This window comes from Vanellus vanellus, assembly GCF_965231255.1.
Source record: "Vanellus vanellus genome assembly, chromosome: 4".
In the NCBI taxonomy this organism is placed as follows: domain Eukaryota; kingdom Metazoa; phylum Chordata; class Aves; order Charadriiformes; family Charadriidae; genus Vanellus; species Vanellus vanellus.
Genome location: NC_138909.1, coordinates 19951750 through 19968372, shown reverse-complemented (window position 1 = coordinate 19968372; position 16623 = coordinate 19951750). Strand labels below are relative to the sequence as shown.

Sequence of the window (16623 nt, the reverse complement as noted above, 5' to 3'; positions counted from 1 at the left end):
ACAGCTTCTCAGAAATGGGATGATTGCAGCTCTTGGCAGGTTTTCTCCTGTGAGTTATACTTTTATTCCATGTTTTCACAGACTTTTCCGTATCACTACTGATAGAAAGCCACCAAAAGCTTTACAGTTGCAGGAGGTAACATCTTCACAAAGAAAATGTATTGTTTGCATTTCTTAACCTACCATACAAAACACGGTGTTTAAAAGCTCCGCAGTGCCTCCCTTCCTATCGTTCCTCTGGAATTTGGAGGAGGCAGCAGAGCTCACATGCAGTCAACAACATTGCTGGATCCTTGGCCCACGTCCCGGATCTGGCTGCTGAGACAAGAGCACACAGCCACGCCTGCCCCTGCCCTGCAGTGTGACACAGGGCCGACGAGTTCCCACCTAAAGAAGATGGCAGAGGAAAAAAAAAAGAAAAATAAGTTCCTGTTCTTTCTGAGCAAGCGGAAAGTATTTCTTTTCTGTGTCTGAAATTCTATTATACAGCCTAGTTATATAGTCTGTGCAAAATATACCTTGCTAGTTTATGCTCATTATTTGTCTGGTAAATTTAGTGCAAAATCGGGTTGAAACAACCAGAAGAATGTAGATTCTTATTGAGCGAAGGGAAGAGAACAAAGAACGGAAAGAAGGAGGAGGAGGTAGTGCTTTAATATTTACAAGAAGAACCTAATGGCATAAGCAGCACTCCTGCATCGCTAGTCATGGATATTACTCAATTATTACCAGGAAACAATAGATAGACTCCTGCTGCGCACTACTTCTATTATGTTGTGTTTTCATATAGGCAGTTCAGTTTGATCTGAGTATTATCCTAAATATCCTCATCTTTTGCACAGCTCAGTAGGATTTTGATGACCAGAGGTGCTAAGACCTACCAGCTGCATTTTGTTCAAAATCCTGTGTTCTGCCTTGTAAAAGCAGATGGGAAAAGCAGTTCAGTTCCTCAGATGGCCTCAACTTGGGAGGAAACAGTCACTTACCACAAGGGCTACGGAGCCAACTCCTCCCCTGGGAGCGTTCATTGGGGCGACTGCACTCCATCGATCAGAATCAATGTCATATCTTTCCACATCGCTGAAGCAAGTGTTGTCATCTAAACCTCCTATTGCGTAAATGGGGCCACCAAGGGAGGCAAGAGCAATTCCTCTCCTAACAAAACCACAGGATCAACACCTCAGTGCAAGTCCTTAAGGAAAAGGAATGGGAAAGACACATCAAGTGCAATGTTACCTGACTGGTACCTGTTTCAAACTATGGGGGAAAAAGTAATGAAAATGTTAAAAGTGAAGTTTATAATAAATAATGACCAGTAACTGCGGCTGGCCCTCTGTACACCTGCATCAGTCTTGCAGCTTTATCCTGAAAGTCTTTCGTATGTTTGCATCCTCCCGTGAGAGGGGCTCTAGAGTTTTATCTTGACTTCACCTCAGCTTTCCCAGGCACCTCTACGTTATTGTGTGATCCATGAACAGGACTGTTGCAGCTAGAATATTTCTAGACTGCAAAAAGACAAAGCTCCTGTTTAAAGAATAAAGGCAGGGGGACGCGGAATACTGTTTTGACTGAATGTCACCCAAGACCCAAGTCTTCTAATTACACGCTTAGATATATGAGGTTAGCTTAGCTATGTGATTTCTTGGTACTGAATTTTACGCCTCCTATTTTGTTTTATTGAAGAACCACATTTTGTTTTATGGAGAACCAAAACCTGCTGGTTTTAACTTTGCTGGTATAGCTGCTGCTACAATCTGGGAATGATTTTTTTGGGGGGTGATATTAATACATATTAAAAGCAAGCCTGCGCTGGATATTAGATGAGTGAACTCTAGAAAGATTTAGTTACAATTTCTTCCATTCTCTTCTTTTTTATTAAGTCTGTGTTAAAATAGTTGTCAGATTTTTTTCTACTGAATCTACAATTATGAGAATACAATCAGTATTACAAAATGCAAAGTATGGTCTAGACTCATTAGAAGCATTAAGTTTCTGCTTTAGGTACCAAGACAGGTGATTCACCATTTCACTGAGAACATTCTTGCCTCATTACACAGAGGGCAGGTGCGAAGATACCAAGGCAGGAGCAAGGGATGCACAGTCTTTCTACAGAACACACACTGGGGAGATACCCTGACCTTATCTTGCATTGCCTCACCAGGTAACATAGATGGCATCAATGGTGGCAGTTTTTTCTCAACTAAGTATTCGGACACCATGTCCATGAATGGGAGGAATGGAGCGTAGCCAAGGCACAGCAGCCCTTCCATTTACCAAGGTACTGAGTAAGAAATGTCACAGAAATCTAGGGCTGATGTTTGCAGAGAATATGCCCTGTGGTGGTGGCAGTAGGGAGGAGTAAGAAGCTCCTTCTGGGAGTCTGGGTCTTTTACTTTGATTATGTCACAGCTACAAATAGCTTGAGGACTTAGCCGTGTTCAGTAGTTCACTCCTGCTTGTACATGATGCTTTTAGAAACAACAAATAACAAAACAGAATGTAGAATTCAAGAGGTTGATTTAAATGACAGCGGAAACAAAAAATTACCCATCTGTGACTCCTTAAAAGAATCCTAAATGTCAAAAGGCAAGAAAAAGCCTCAATCTGACTTTAAGTGTTTTAGTGCGTCTGGCCTTTTGTGGCAAAAACATAGGCAGCATGAAGGTTTCCTGGGCATGAAGAATTTCACTGTGCGTGTTCACTGGCAGTCATCTTGCTCATTCTTAAAAAGCGCAAAAAACCCACAGAAGTCTATCAGTTTCAAGTTCTTTATCGGGCATAGCAGAAATGCCCTAGATACGGGAATGTAAGCACAGCTGGAGTAGAAGAGCTCTCTGCTCCAGAAGCCAGGCCCCCAAGAAAGAAAAGAATAGTGACAAAAGAAAGCCAAAGTGTAAACGTAACCAATGTTACCAGCCAGGGCCTCTCCCTAGAGAGAGAGAGATATTATGCAGTTTTGCACTGAAATAGTATGTTACACACAACGTTGTGTTTCTGAAAATATGTGATGTATGCAAGTATGTGATGCAAATTTGTATTTGCTTTACAGCTAGTAAATAAAGGTGTTTGATAGCATAAAGCCCCAAAACAGGAAAAAAAAAAAAAAAAACCAACCCAAAACTAAAAATAGCACAGTTTGGAAACCCAAATAAAGACAGGACAGACATGGTGTTTTTCAGCGTCAGCAAGAAATTATTTATCGCAGACTAGGACTTAAAATTTGGATCACGTACCTCTTTGTGTTCATTGATGCCTTCATCATCCACTTGTTTGTGAGAGGATCAAATACTTCCATGCTTCCTAAGTGTTCGTTTCCATCATGTCCACCTACTGCGTAGACTTTACCCGAAACACATATGCATCTTTTGATACAGAGATTGCTTGGCAACACTTCAGTTTTCATTTATGCAATATCCCTGCCTATGTGGAGACAACAAGCTCAAATAAAGGTTAAAGTCTTCAAATGTTTTCAATATCAAGATTTTAGTAAGTACAGACTTTATATTTTTATATGCTGTACTCAACCAGAGATCTGTTTCTAACTTGGACTTTTATACAAAGCTTGAGATATGTAGACAAAAAAATCTTCCCATCACTTGAGTACTGCAGGTCAGATCAGTTTTGGACATTTCTATCAGTCTCTCCAGATTTACGGGGGCGGGGGGTGGGGGGTGGGGAAATCTCTGTTCTGCTGCAGCAACACAGGAGCTACCGTTTACAAGGAGAAGTTGCATCATGGGTGCTAAGCTGCTCTGGACTGCACGGACCTGGTTTCAGAAGATGGAGACCCAAAAATAAAGGTAGGTCTGTTCTTGGAAGATTTACGGTCTTAGTGACTTGCCTGTATGGAGTTAAGTGTGAAGGGAGCTAGTATGAGTACTAGCAAATTCTCGGTGACTCTGCTGTGTAAGGCTATTTTTTTGTAAATGGGTTAAAAAAAAATTAAATCGCCTGTTAAGAGAAGAGGCTATGTACCGTTCATAGAATCATAGAATAGTTGGGGTTGGAAGGGACCTTTAAAAGGTCATCTAGTCCACCCCCCCTGCAATGAGCAGGGACATCTTCAACTAGACCAGGTTGCTCAGAGCCCTGTCCAACCTGACCCTGAGCGTTTCCAGGGATGGGGCATCTACAACCTCTCTGGGCAACCTGTTCCACCACCCTCATTGTAAAAAATGTCTCCTTATATCTGGTCTAAATCTTCCCTCTTTTAGTTTAAAACCATTACCCCTTGGCCTATTGCAACAGCCCCTATTAAAAAGTCTGTCCCCATCTTTCTTACAAGCTCCCTTTAAGTATTAAAAAGCTACAGTAAGGTGTCCCCAGAGCCTCTTGCAGGCTGAACCACCCCAACTCCCAGTTCACAGTAATATCTTTTCAGTAAGCATGCTCTCAGATTGTTTCAGAATCACAAACCCCTTCGTGGGGAAGAAGCCTTACTAAATTGAAGAATATCCAACAGGTAAGCCATTGGAAGACAGATTTATTTATTAAAAGTACCGATTCCACCAAAAGGAGCAAACAAGTGCCTTTAGAATAGCATTACTGACCTCCCACAGAGATCACACCCACGTGCCTTCTCCTGCTGTTCATTTCAGGGCCGAAGAACCAGTTGTTCTTACTGCTAGAGTAACATTCAATGCTGCGAAATGGGTCACCAGATCCACCTCTACCACCGACACAAAACAACACACCTGAAGAAGACAAAACAGGTTTCCAGAAAAATAGCAGGAAGATGGGGGATAAAGTTGTACAGCAGAGTGAACTGAAACTTATGTAGTTCGGGAGAAGTCATATTTCACTTCAGGGGGCACAGTCATTGCCCTGCGTAACTGGGTGCTGGATTTTGCCTTTGCTTGGCATGCTGTTATGGCAATTAACTATCTATGCTGATGCAAAACCAATGCATATTTTAAATATGCTTTTTGTGATTTTTTGCTCAGGGAGATCAACATTGTTAAATATAAAAATGTAAAAATTCGGATTTGCAGTCTAATATTCATCACTCACTTTTGGTGTAGGTTAGCCAAAGAGTTTAAAAGTTAGCTCAACCTTCTCGTGCCAAAAGATAAGTGTCCACTGTTGTCGGTATAGCTGTGAGCATGCTGCCTGGTCACAAGATACTTAACAGTTCTAGCTTTAATACAGATAGAGCCAATCAGGATAAATAAATAATGCTTTAAAGAAAGCAAATGACAGCTAAAGTTCTGCTAGGACAATGCAGCACACTAGCTAATTACCAGAGAGGTACACAACGGCTTTCCCAGTTTTGCATTAAGTCATTAACAACCATTTCTACCAAGCTACCTAACCCTGCACAGACGCACCGCCTTTTCTCCACACCACTCCCTATGGGATAATCAGACACACATTTAATTACCAGCAGTCTGCTTCCTTGGTGTTGTGCGAATGGAGTACTCAAAGTCTGGCACTGCCCTGCTGCTCAGGTGAAGGTGGTAGTTTCTTGCTTCATCCAGCAAATCCCTACATTTTAGATTCTGCTTGACAATCTCTTCCTTTGCCACAACACCCATAAGGAAACAAATGGGCAAGAGAGGCAGCCGTACCTGACAGAAATGAACACAGTTGGAGTAACTGGCTGAACTGACTGAGTCTCACCATTTACAGTGACGCAAGCATAACAGATGGCAGCTTCTGAGCCAGCTGCCAGCCCCACGCTCTTCACTAAAAAGGGAGGCGTTCATACTTTTTTTCCAGAATAACAGCGATATGAACAGTTCTTTTTAGTGACAAACGTTTGCTACAACCCTTTGCATTTAAGCAGCGGTGGAGAACTGCCCCTTGGCCCAGGCTGAGCGGAGGAAGAAGTGCCGCTGCCTGTACTGCAACTGCACCTGCCTGATGTGATGCAGGCAGCATCCGTGACTGTACCAGGATAGCCCGTGTCAGGTTAGTCTGCTGAGGGGGTGAATTTTCAGCTCATTGCTATGCCAGTATAAGAGGGCTTTTGCTAGAATGGCTGATTTTCTTTGGGTGGCAAGTCAAAGAGGAAACACTATCAGCATGAACTAAGTGTCTGTCTATTAAGGAGGTATTGATAGTGCAGTAACACCTTTCTCTAGTGTGGACTTGACAGACTACAGGATTAAAAAAACCCCAACGTTGAGAGCTAATTGTTTCCTTCCCCAAATCCTTCCTGTGGTTCCCTAGCAGAGAGCTGGTGAGCAGGCTGAGGAAAGAAAGGCTCCTTCTGGGTAAGGCTATAGGTGGTCACTGCCCAGAGCAATCCCCAGCGACAGGGCACATCTGAAATAAGGTCAGCCTCTCCAAGGCTGCCTTGAAATGTCTTCCTCCCCACAGTCACTTATTTCAGCAAACCGTTCATTTGTCCTTTTGAGAGAAACAGTGAGGAATATGAAGTACAATCGGGTGCAAAGGTGGGACAGGTGTTAGCAGGGGGGACTGAAGCAAACCAGCATCTGACTTCCTAAGGTTTGGAATCGATGCTGTCAGGCGCCTCCCAGTTAGCTCAGCAGCAATTGTGAAGTCCAGTATCTCCAGTGCTTCTCAGAGCAGCAAAAGGGTGCTGTTACATGGCTGACAAATGTCCCTGCCTTGAAGTAAGCAAGTGTTTCTACCAGTTCTTCCTTACCCGCTTGCTTTCAGTCCCACTTCTTCCTTTACTTTGGCCTGTCTTGGTTTTGGCCGATTAAAAGCACAGCCATAGCCCTGCTCATAGACTCATGAGGCAAGTGATGCAGTAAGAGCACAAGGCTGACAAATTCAGAACCTCATGATGACAGCGCAACCCCTAAGGCTGGTTATGATGTGGATAATAACTATCGCGAAGCACAGGCATGTTTTCTGCTAGCAATAATGTCCAAATCACCTGATGGCTCCGTATACTCTGGCAAATAACCCATATTTACAGTGACGCAAGCATAACAGATGGCAGCTTCTGAGCCAGCTGCCAGCCCCACGCTCTTCACTAAAAAGGGAGGCGTTCATACTTTTTTTCCAGAATAACAGCGATATGAACAGTTCTTTTTAGTGACAAACGTTTGCTACAACCCTTTGCATTTAAGCAGCGGTGGAGAACTGCCCCTTGGCCCAGGCTGAGCGGAGGAAGAAGTGCCGCTGCCTGTACTGCAACTGCACCTGCCTGATGTGATGCAGGCAGCATCCGTGACTGTACCAGGATAGCCCGTGTCAGGTTAGTCTGCTGAGGGGGTGAATTTTCAGCTCATTGCTATGCCAGTATAAGAGGGCTTTTGCTAGAATGGCTGATTTTCTTTGGGTGGCAAGTCAAAGAGGAAACACTATCAGCATGAACTAAGTGTCTGTCTATTAAGGAGGTATTGATAGTGCAGTAACACCTTTCTCTAGTGTGGACTTGACAGACTACAGGATTAAAAAAACCCCAACGTTGAGAGCTAATTGTTTCCTTCCCCAAATCCTTCCTGTGGTTCCCTAGCAGAGAGCTGGTGAGCAGGCTGAGGAAAGAAAGGCTCCTTCTGGGTAAGGCTATAGGTGGTCACTGCCCAGAGCAATCCCCAGCGACAGGGCACATCTGAAATAAGGTCAGCCTCTCCAAGGCTGCCTTGAAATGTCTTCCTCCCCACAGTCACTTATTTCAGCAAACCGTTCATTTGTCCTTTTGAGAGAAACAGTGAGGAATATGAAGTACAATCGGGTGCAAAGGTGGGACAGGTGTTAGCAGGGGGGACTGAAGCAAACCAGCATCTGACTTCCTAAGGTTTGGAATCGATGCTGTCAGGCGCCTCCCAGTTAGCTCAGCAGCAATTGTGAAGTCCAGTATCTCCAGTGCTTCTCAGAGCAGCAAAAGGGTGCTGTTACATGGCTGACAAATGTCCCTGCCTTGAAGTAAGCAAGTGTTTCTACCAGTTCTTCCTTACCCGCTTGCTTTCAGTCCCACTTCTTCCTTTACTTTGGCCTGTCTTGGTTTTGGCCGATTAAAAGCACAGCCATAGCCCTGCTCATAGACTCATGAGGCAAGTGATGCAGTAAGAGCACAAGGCTGACAAATTCAGAACCTCATGATGACAGCGCAACCCCTAAGGCTGGTTATGATGTGGATAATAACTATCGCGAAGCACAGGCATGTTTTCTGCTAGCAATAATGTCCAAATCACCTGATGGCTCCGTATACTCTGGCAAATAACCCATATTTACAGGAAGGGGTTTACTTTTTCATTGTTTCATTCTAGACTGGTTACCATGAATAAAACAAAGATGTTAATCTCATCTACTTGTACACCTGGGTAATAATGAAGGTTTTTTTAAATCTCAAATTATATTGCCTATAAATTTAATTATAGTGTACTAAAGAAGGAATTTTTCTACCAAAACCATCATGCTAGTCTAGATGAAACTGAAAGTTTTGGGAAGACAGTTAATAAACAGTTGTGATCTTTTACCAGGAAAGGTGAAAAATGATGCATGAAGACAATGACAGCAGTGTTCTAGTGGACCTCTCTTTACTCACATGATGCCAATATTAGCACTTCTGCTGAATGCAAAACATTCAAGCTGGAGTTCAGTGACAACTGAAATGGCACAGTTGATCCTACCTGCTAAGATTCACAGGGCATTTTGCAGTGCACAGCATGTACCACCCTCCTCCCCAGCACAGGTTCTCTATACCTGTCTCAAATACTGTATTTTAAATTCCCATAATCAACGCATACGGAGCTTGAATAACTGACGTACCTAACGCTTTGACAGGAGGAGGTCCGATGGGTGTTTAAATAAGTTCAGCTAAGTGACCTTTTGATACCCGTATGTGTTTCTTTCAGAAGCAGTGGACTCTCATCAAGTCTAGATCATTAAACTGCTAACTCCTACAGGTAACCAGCAGTGCTAGCCTAGTGAGCATTAAATGGTCTAGCATATGTTTCCTAGCCTGCTTATAGGGCTAACATGTCTTGGTCTTTTGTTAATTAAGTATAGGAACATTCTAGAAGTAGCACAACTTGATATGACACATCCCCGTTACAGTTTTACTCTCCTAGACACGTAAAAAGCTCCTCAACAGCTTTGCTCTCTTTTCTTGAGTACAAACACTTACCAGCAAGGGAAGTGAGTGTTTCAGGCTGTAGTAGTATCAAACCAAGTGAAGTGATGGCTTTATGTACTCTACTATGTGTAAATCTAAGAATTTTCTGCTCTAACACAGATGCAGCTTTTTGTTGGCTCCCCAGCCACGAGCATGTAGTGAGTACTCATCTCACAAGAGAAACTGAAGAATATGACTTCTTCCTGATATTCTACTGTTAACTCACAACTGCGAATACCAGAGGAGGTGCCAACTGCCGAGAACAATTTTCATCATGAGATCTACCCAAGGACAAACAGTTGATTAGACAACAAAACCAGTGACAAGACAGGCACACGGCGCCTCAGCCTGCCCTACCTGTGCAAGTATTTCATCCAGCCACGTCGCATGATGCTGTGGATTGGCTAGCAGCCACTTGATAGCAGCGTTGTAAACTTGCTTTTCGTTTTCAATATTCAGGTCACTGGAGGACAGGAGTTTATGGAGGTGCTGTGGTGACACACTCACAAAGTCTTCGCACTCCACCACTTCTGTAAAGTGTTCGCAAGCATACTGATCAGCCATGTCCATCAAGTCAATGCGGTTGTGACTCTCCGCAAATGCCCTGACTGCCAGGCAGTTGGAGGGATGGAAGTGCAGCTTCATGTATTCACAGCACGCCTTTGCTACCAGTTCCACCTGAAGAATGCAAGCAGCGTACAAGAGAGGCTGGACGTTATCCACTGTCAGAGTAATCCGGGAGGAGTACACAAACTTCACCAGGTCTTCTATTGCATCACCATCAAAGTCCCTGATCTCGATCAATGTCTGCTTGGCTTCAGCCATTTCCGAAAGAAACATGGCTCTAAAGTAAGGTATAACACAAGCTAGCACCAGTTTGTGGCAGGAGATAAGCTTTGGACCAACCTGAAAAAAAAGAAGAAAATAACCCTCAGTCTTTCACTGGAATGTCAGTTTTGGCTACGATAGGACGGACAGTTAAGCCGAAATAAGAATCCTGAACTCAATATGCATTGAGCTACTGTATTTTGTTCAAGCAAAATAACTCCATCTGCCCTGTACTTCTGACATCAGATCAACGTATCCCAAGCAGGTCTGAGTTGTAACTTGGTCACCAGAGTACGGCAAAATACAAACACCTAGATAGAGATGCCTCAGATCCAACAGGTATTCTATGCTTTCCATACCCCTGCCCAAATTCATAGCCACCTCCAGCATACGTATTCATAGCTTAATCTTCAGGCTGTTAAATGCAATGGATGTGTGACAATATCTCCTTTAGTGTAACATCGCAGAGCTCTCCAGCTTCAAAGAACTGAAGGAGAGAGCTGTGAAAATCCTTCCAAGCCTCATTTGCTTCAAATACAAAGATGTCATCTTCACCGTCACTGTTGGAAGACCTAGGCTGCTGCTGCTGCTGCTGTTGCTGCCGCCTTTTTCCCTTTATCAGATGTTGTTTTGCCTGCTCTGGAACCATGGATTCTGAAGCCATTGGCTGTTTCTTCTTGCACTGTGTCCATCTTCAAAAATTCATGCCAAGACAAAATCCAGCCCATCAGGAGTCAAATCCTAAAATGCAGTTAAATTCTGTTCATGTTCCTGTTTGGAAAAAAAAAACAAAACCCAACACAAAAAATGATGAGACATTAGGTACTGGTAGTACCTAACAATTTGATTACATGTTATAAATACTACCTATAACCTTACTTGGGGAAGGTGGGAGGAGAAAGCAGGGAAAAAAGACCCACAGTCAAGAACCCTACGCAGGTACCTTTAGGAAAAGCCATTGTTTGTGAACTTGTTGCCCACGCTTCTTGAAAAAAAGACAAGAAAAAGAAAAGGCAAGGATGTATCCTCCAACATTCCTGATCTCACTGCTGTGGATGGCAGAGGAACAAAAGCGACACGGCCCACACACAACCGTGTTTCTTTGGTCCTTAAATAGCATCTCTCATCACTGCTGCCATAGACAAACTATTGATCTGACCCCGATGGGTATTTTGTACATACTTATTACTCAGCTTTCCTCGGTCTCTTAAAAAGCTAAAGCAATCCTTAAGCGTTTTATGCATTTATGCAAATGTAAGCAAAATATAAAAAGCTTCTACACAATTAGAGAACAAGAATTTACACTTACAGAAAAATCTTGGAATGAAAATTATTTCCTTTTATCTAGCAACCTTATTAATCCAACAGATTGATAATTAAAGCATGACAATGAGGAGCAAGTTTGCTCCTGCTTGCTAGCTTTTATTTTATACTGTTTACCCAGCTTAGCTGAAGATATTTAAGGTGTCTAAGTTTTATACAATTCGGACTAAAGGAGTTGTAGCCATACTAACATCATAGCTTTCCCAGGGCTGAAAGACAAATCAGGGATACCACAGACAATGGGGAGAAGGTTTTTTTCTGCTTCTGCCACTCGAGTATTTCACTCTTCCTGCTACTGTGAGCTTCAGTTAGGTTAAGTCCAGCTTTTTATTTGGAAAAAAAAAAAAACTTAAGCATTAGGGGAAGAGCAAATTTTTTTCCAGTTCAGTAGCATATTTTAAGTTTCAGCTCTGTGTGCCTAGAACTCATGAAAGCCACCTCAGTGAGATTTAGGCCATGCATCCACACGTTTTGTGGAAGATTATGAAGTCCACAAGAAAAAATGAAATACTGTTTGAAAGCATGGAGTTACTGGTCTAGCTTACAAGCAGGAGTTCTGTTAGATTTTGGCAAGGAAAGCAAATGGATTTGTAAGGTTTTAAGACAAAGTCTCTGGAGAGGGTATTTAGTAGCGTGTTCCTCTCTTACGCTGGCTACGAAACTTTGGTTTTCATGTTTTCTGGTTAATTTATTATGCATTCATTCTTCGTTTTATGCTAAGAGTTGATGATTGCTGTAGTTCAGTGATTTCTGCTCATGGACTCTGGTGTTGGAGGAAGTGGACTGGCTGAAGTAACAAAAAAATTATTCTACAATAAAAATGTAAGTCGCATGTCTAGGAGCAGACTTGACTTTCTTCTGGGATATTTGGAAAGCGTCCATGCTAAATTTAGAACTCCTCAGGCATCGGTACTGGAGAAAAAGCAGGAAGTCATACTCATTTCTGCTGTAGGTCACAGGGTTGTTGCCAGCTCCTCGTCCTGTGCAGTGACAAGGCTGTTGGCTGCACTGGGCCAGGCAGGTTAAAGTAATATCACACGTGCCTAGAATATTCACTGATGGTGCTGTAAGCAAGGTAAGTATTCTTCCTTCAAAAGATACCTAAGAGAAAGATCTTACTTATTCCAAAATCACAAACTAGTTCACAGATATTACGGATCACAGGATATTTACATAGTTTATAAGAAGGAATACCTTTTCCTGCTGAAAACTTAATTTCTACTATGCCAGATTTGACAAATTCCTATACTAAGATGCTTTTATAGTTAGCTAGGGGGAAAAATCTTGATATTTTGGTTCTCTTAACTTCAAATTAATCCTCAACTACTGGTATTCACCACCTTTGCTTTGTTTATCATTCCCTTTGAAGAAGTCACTATTATCATTGAGATATAAGCTTCCGAGACAACCTACTTAAGTTACAAAAGTGAACATAAAAAAGCAAGAGGAAAAATGAGAGAGGTTGAAATGCTGTACAAGGGTTTTGAAAAGCACCACGTATTATTCATTCAGAGGTCAGATATAGCATCTTTAGCCTACACTTCCAGGGAACTCTTGCTTGTTTTGGTCCTTAACTGACAGTCTCACTTCACCGCTCCCTAGCTACTCACACTTAACGGTATTTTTACAGCCGAGTAGAAATGCTGCTTACAGATAGAACTGCCACTGACTACTAAATGATAGTTTGCAGCTCCCAAGTCGTAAGGTTTTCCACCTGGCATACATGCTACATTTATCCTTGTACTTTAAGTGCAACTGCACATACGCTTTCCAAAACTATTCTGTGTCTCAACGTGAAAGAGGCTGATGGTGTATGTTTTACCTATTCTGGGTATGCCATTGTAAACACCAACACAAAACCCACACAATAAGTCTTAAGATAAATCAGTGCTGTTGGGGTGACTTGTTGTGTGTGTTTTAAATCAACTGAGCAATAACACAAAATTCAAACATAACTGCTTTTAAGCAGTTTTTTCAAAACCAAGTCATCGTTTTCTTTTGTTTCTAATCTTTTAGCTACAAGCAATTAAAAAAACCCCGATCTGTAGTTCAGAGTACTGAGGCAAAAACAGTGCCTGGAACTAGTTTCGTGCATGCATGGAGTGTCATGACACAATCTTGCCCATTTGTGTGCTTTCTAGGGAAAATGAAACTTGCTGGTAGCAAAACATACTTTGATTGCATTGGAGGTTTTCTTTGTGTCTTTTTGAAAATCTAAAATACCCCATTCATAAAGTTTTAAAAATTATTATTTTCAAGTTATGCAAGTATCAGGTGCAGTATAAGAGTCACTTCAGATTTGCTGGAATCTGTAGGAATTCATCAATTAATCTCTCTGAAGTAACTTCCTCAACTGCATTTTCCCAGAAGGAAGATGAGTATAGCAGTGCTGCCTGAAATGACTCTGAATTGTGTGTCCTTCCCCACTTCATTATCTGGGCAATGCACTTGCATTATCAGAGGTTTCCAAAGTGTTGTACCTACAGTAGATGTTAAATGGAAGCACACAACTTCTTTGTCAAAAAAACCCTGAATCAAAATAAAACAGCTCCCCCCCAAAAAAACTCAAAATATATGGTACATCTTTTTTTCTTTTTTTATTTAAGCTTCCGCAGGTAGAGATTTCTTCTTGGCTGAGGTCATTAGTAGTGAGGAAAAAGGAAGTGGGTGATTTTTTTTTGTGCAACTAGCAAGGTGGGGAGAGGGTGGATGTGGGATTTAGGTCATGCTGGTCTGAGCTGTTACGTTGAAGTTACATTGAACAAAAAGGTTTGAGTGAAGTCCTTTTCAGACAACTTCAGTTGTACCTAAGAGTACTTCAGGCATATTGCCTTGTAGCACTGTCTTAACTTTGAGATGATAGGTCTTTGCAAAAACATTACTTGGCCTTCATGATCCAGTTGTGCGGGTTGGTGAACTGGAAAAACATATCTATTGCAAAAATTATAAAAAGGAGAGAATGTGGCAGCGTCTCACCGTTTTAAGAGCATGTTGCTTGTTCTTTAGTGACTGAGAGGCTTAGAAGTCTTAATAAGAGTAGTCTCTGCGTTTTTCTGTAGTCAAAATTTATTTAATGGCTTTGACTTTGTTTATCTAGCTTTTTGGCCCAAAAACCTTAAAACCAAAGTTATCCTTGACATTGTGAAACATCTGTTATGCCAATTAAGTCGTGAATCCTCATCAAAAAGATACCTGAAAAAAGTCTTTATGACCTTTTTAAACCCCTTCTCTTTGCTTTTTAAGCTTGCAAGTAAGGAAGTCATCTGTTAAATTAGCCTTGCAAAACTTATTATGGAAATTCATCAGTCCAGATTCTGCTCCCATCATATGTTATTGTTTGAGAATAATTTTCAATTTGCCCCTTAAATTATTGGTCATGTAACGGGCATGAACCATGTTAAGGTCTGTGTCTAGCTGTTCCCTCGGATTTTTCTGGATAAGCGCTGCAAATTACAAAGGCGGCAGTTTCTTCAGCCTGCTGTCTTAAAGTAGTTTTCTGTCTTTCTGAACGAGATTTCTTTCCAAGTTACATCCATTTATTTAGCCTCTCCAGAGTCTGCGGGCCTGCATCAGTGGAGGAACTGGGCTGGAGTCTTAGGTCAGATGTGAGTACCTGCTTGCAGCTGGACATGTGCGGCTGGCTCTGGTGGTGCTTCTGCTAGAGGAGATGGTAAATGGAGAAGCATGCTGCCCTGCAGACCTGTTATCGAAGCGCAGCATCAGTTTGGGTAGGAATGTTGGCATTAAAAAGCAAAACGAAAACAAAAACCCAGGGACTCAACGGTTCTGGATGTCCCGTGATTGCGCTTGGCCTTGGCCGTCAAAACGTTTTGTGAGTGGCACTTGGAGGCATCTGCATCATTCCCAAACCGACAGTGAGTATGAAGGTGGCATGAGGAAATCCTAGCTGGAGATTGTGCAGATGTCAGTGTCAGCCAGCAAATATGCACAGGGCTTAAATCGAGTTGGCTGTGGGGAGTACGATGTACTGTTCCCTGTAAAGGCTGTCAAACTGCTAGCGGGGATAGACAGCAACATGTAATATTTGATCTTCTATGCCCACAGTCCTCGGTGGAGCTGATCTCGTTTCAGTATTTCTTTGGCTTTATGGCTTTTTAACTCTTCTTCTTTGACCAACGTTGTATTTCTCCTTAAACTCTTCTCTTCAAAGTGGCAAGGACAGCCCTTGCTGCTGGGTGGCAGTTGTGGTTTAATGGTAGTTTACAGGCTGAAATACAGCTGACATGTGACTTATAGGGAAAAAAAAAAAAAAAAAAAAAGGAGGAGGGGGGCAAAACATTACTCAGGGTGCAGAAAAGCCCAACTCCTTCAGGCGCTGGACGGTTAGCTTTGTAAGAGTCACTGCAGCTGGGACAGAGTGAAAGGGTGCACGCCCGTCCTCTCCAGGGCCAGCGGGTTTGGGGCACAAGGACTGATGGGCTGCAGTGGCAACTTACGGTAGAAATGACAGTTGCACACCTACCCAAGAGACAGGAGGGCTCCCTGGTGCAGTCAAATGGCCCTGACCAGTTTTGTTGTGGTTTTGGCACTGAAAAGAAATTTTCTGTGCGTGTCCTGAACAGTCTGTGATTTTAATCTCTCGAGCAAACGTTTCACCGTGTATTTGATATGGGTGTTGCAAGTCCATTTGTGGGCAGCAGTTTTGTTTGCCTGTTGCACACTTTCCTGCTGGTGAAAGCGTCATTCAGTTTTTCAGTCTTAGGGTGCCGCAGGATGGCAGAACAGAGACTAAAGATGCCTGAAAACCTGTCCTCTTCAGGGAGAGACTCTAGTAGGGGCATGGGCTTCCTAGCGTGTCCTAACTCAGTGGCTGTGGGAATAAACTGCTGGGCAAAGCTGAAAGCAATCCTGACAAAAGTAAACCTTATGTTCTGTACCTCCAGAGCTGCACGTATTTTGGGGATACTTGTGTCCTTTAAAAACAATAGAGGTCCTTGTGCTGCCGCTGCAGACTTCTGCAGTACTTGTGCAGTCGTGCGTTTGCTTTCCTTTAAATTTTGTGCTGCGAAGAAGAAAGTGGTTTCTGCTAAGCCACCGGACCTGTGAAGAACAGCAGACAGTCACTGAACAGTGCCCTTCGGGCTTATGATAAATCCTCCTGGCAATTGCACTATGAATACTCATTGTATGTAAACCTGTATCAATTTCAAAGCCTCTTCAGGCTTATCTGAAAGAACTTCAGGAAGGGCTGTGAGTTGTTTGGCAAGGATAAGAGAGGTCCAAACTGGCTGTTGCAGATATTCTCTGATTCGCAAGTTAATTGAATTCCACTTTTGTCATCAGTTATCACTTTATAAAACTCAAGTTTCTGGAATGGGAGAAGCAAACGGATTTTGATTTGTTGCAATTGATCCATTGTAGAGAGAGGTTTTTGAATACTTTGTCCAGGTGGGATCTTGATTCGTTATGTTTTG

The 16623-nt window shown here is 42.5% G+C and overlaps 3 protein-coding genes across 3 annotated transcripts in view; 2 read left to right on the top strand and 1 right to left on the bottom strand.

Annotated features, from left to right (window-relative positions):
• Positions 1-16623, top strand: part of LOC309670951 (kelch-like protein 8) — a gene marked incomplete at its 5' end in the record, with an annotated part of 421963 nt that overhangs the window by 246386 nt on the left and 158954 nt on the right.
• Positions 744-10529, bottom strand: LOC309671181 (kelch-like protein 8; the record flags this gene model as incomplete). The annotated part of the gene is given in 7 exon segments (XM_082482376.1): positions 744-1163; positions 1165-1192; positions 3234-3362; positions 4547-4694; positions 5381-5567; positions 9395-9943; positions 10314-10529. Coding segments are annotated over 7 exon segments (1461 nt in total). The 3' UTR covers positions 744-959.
• Positions 14576-16623, top strand: part of LOC309671215 (AF4/FMR2 family member 1-like) — a gene marked incomplete at its 5' end in the record, with an annotated part of 34348 nt that continues 32300 nt past the window's right edge. Inside the window, 1 exon segment of the mRNA XM_082482420.1 lies at positions 14576-14590. Coding sequence (XP_082338546.1) covers positions 14576-14590 — 15 coding nt within the window.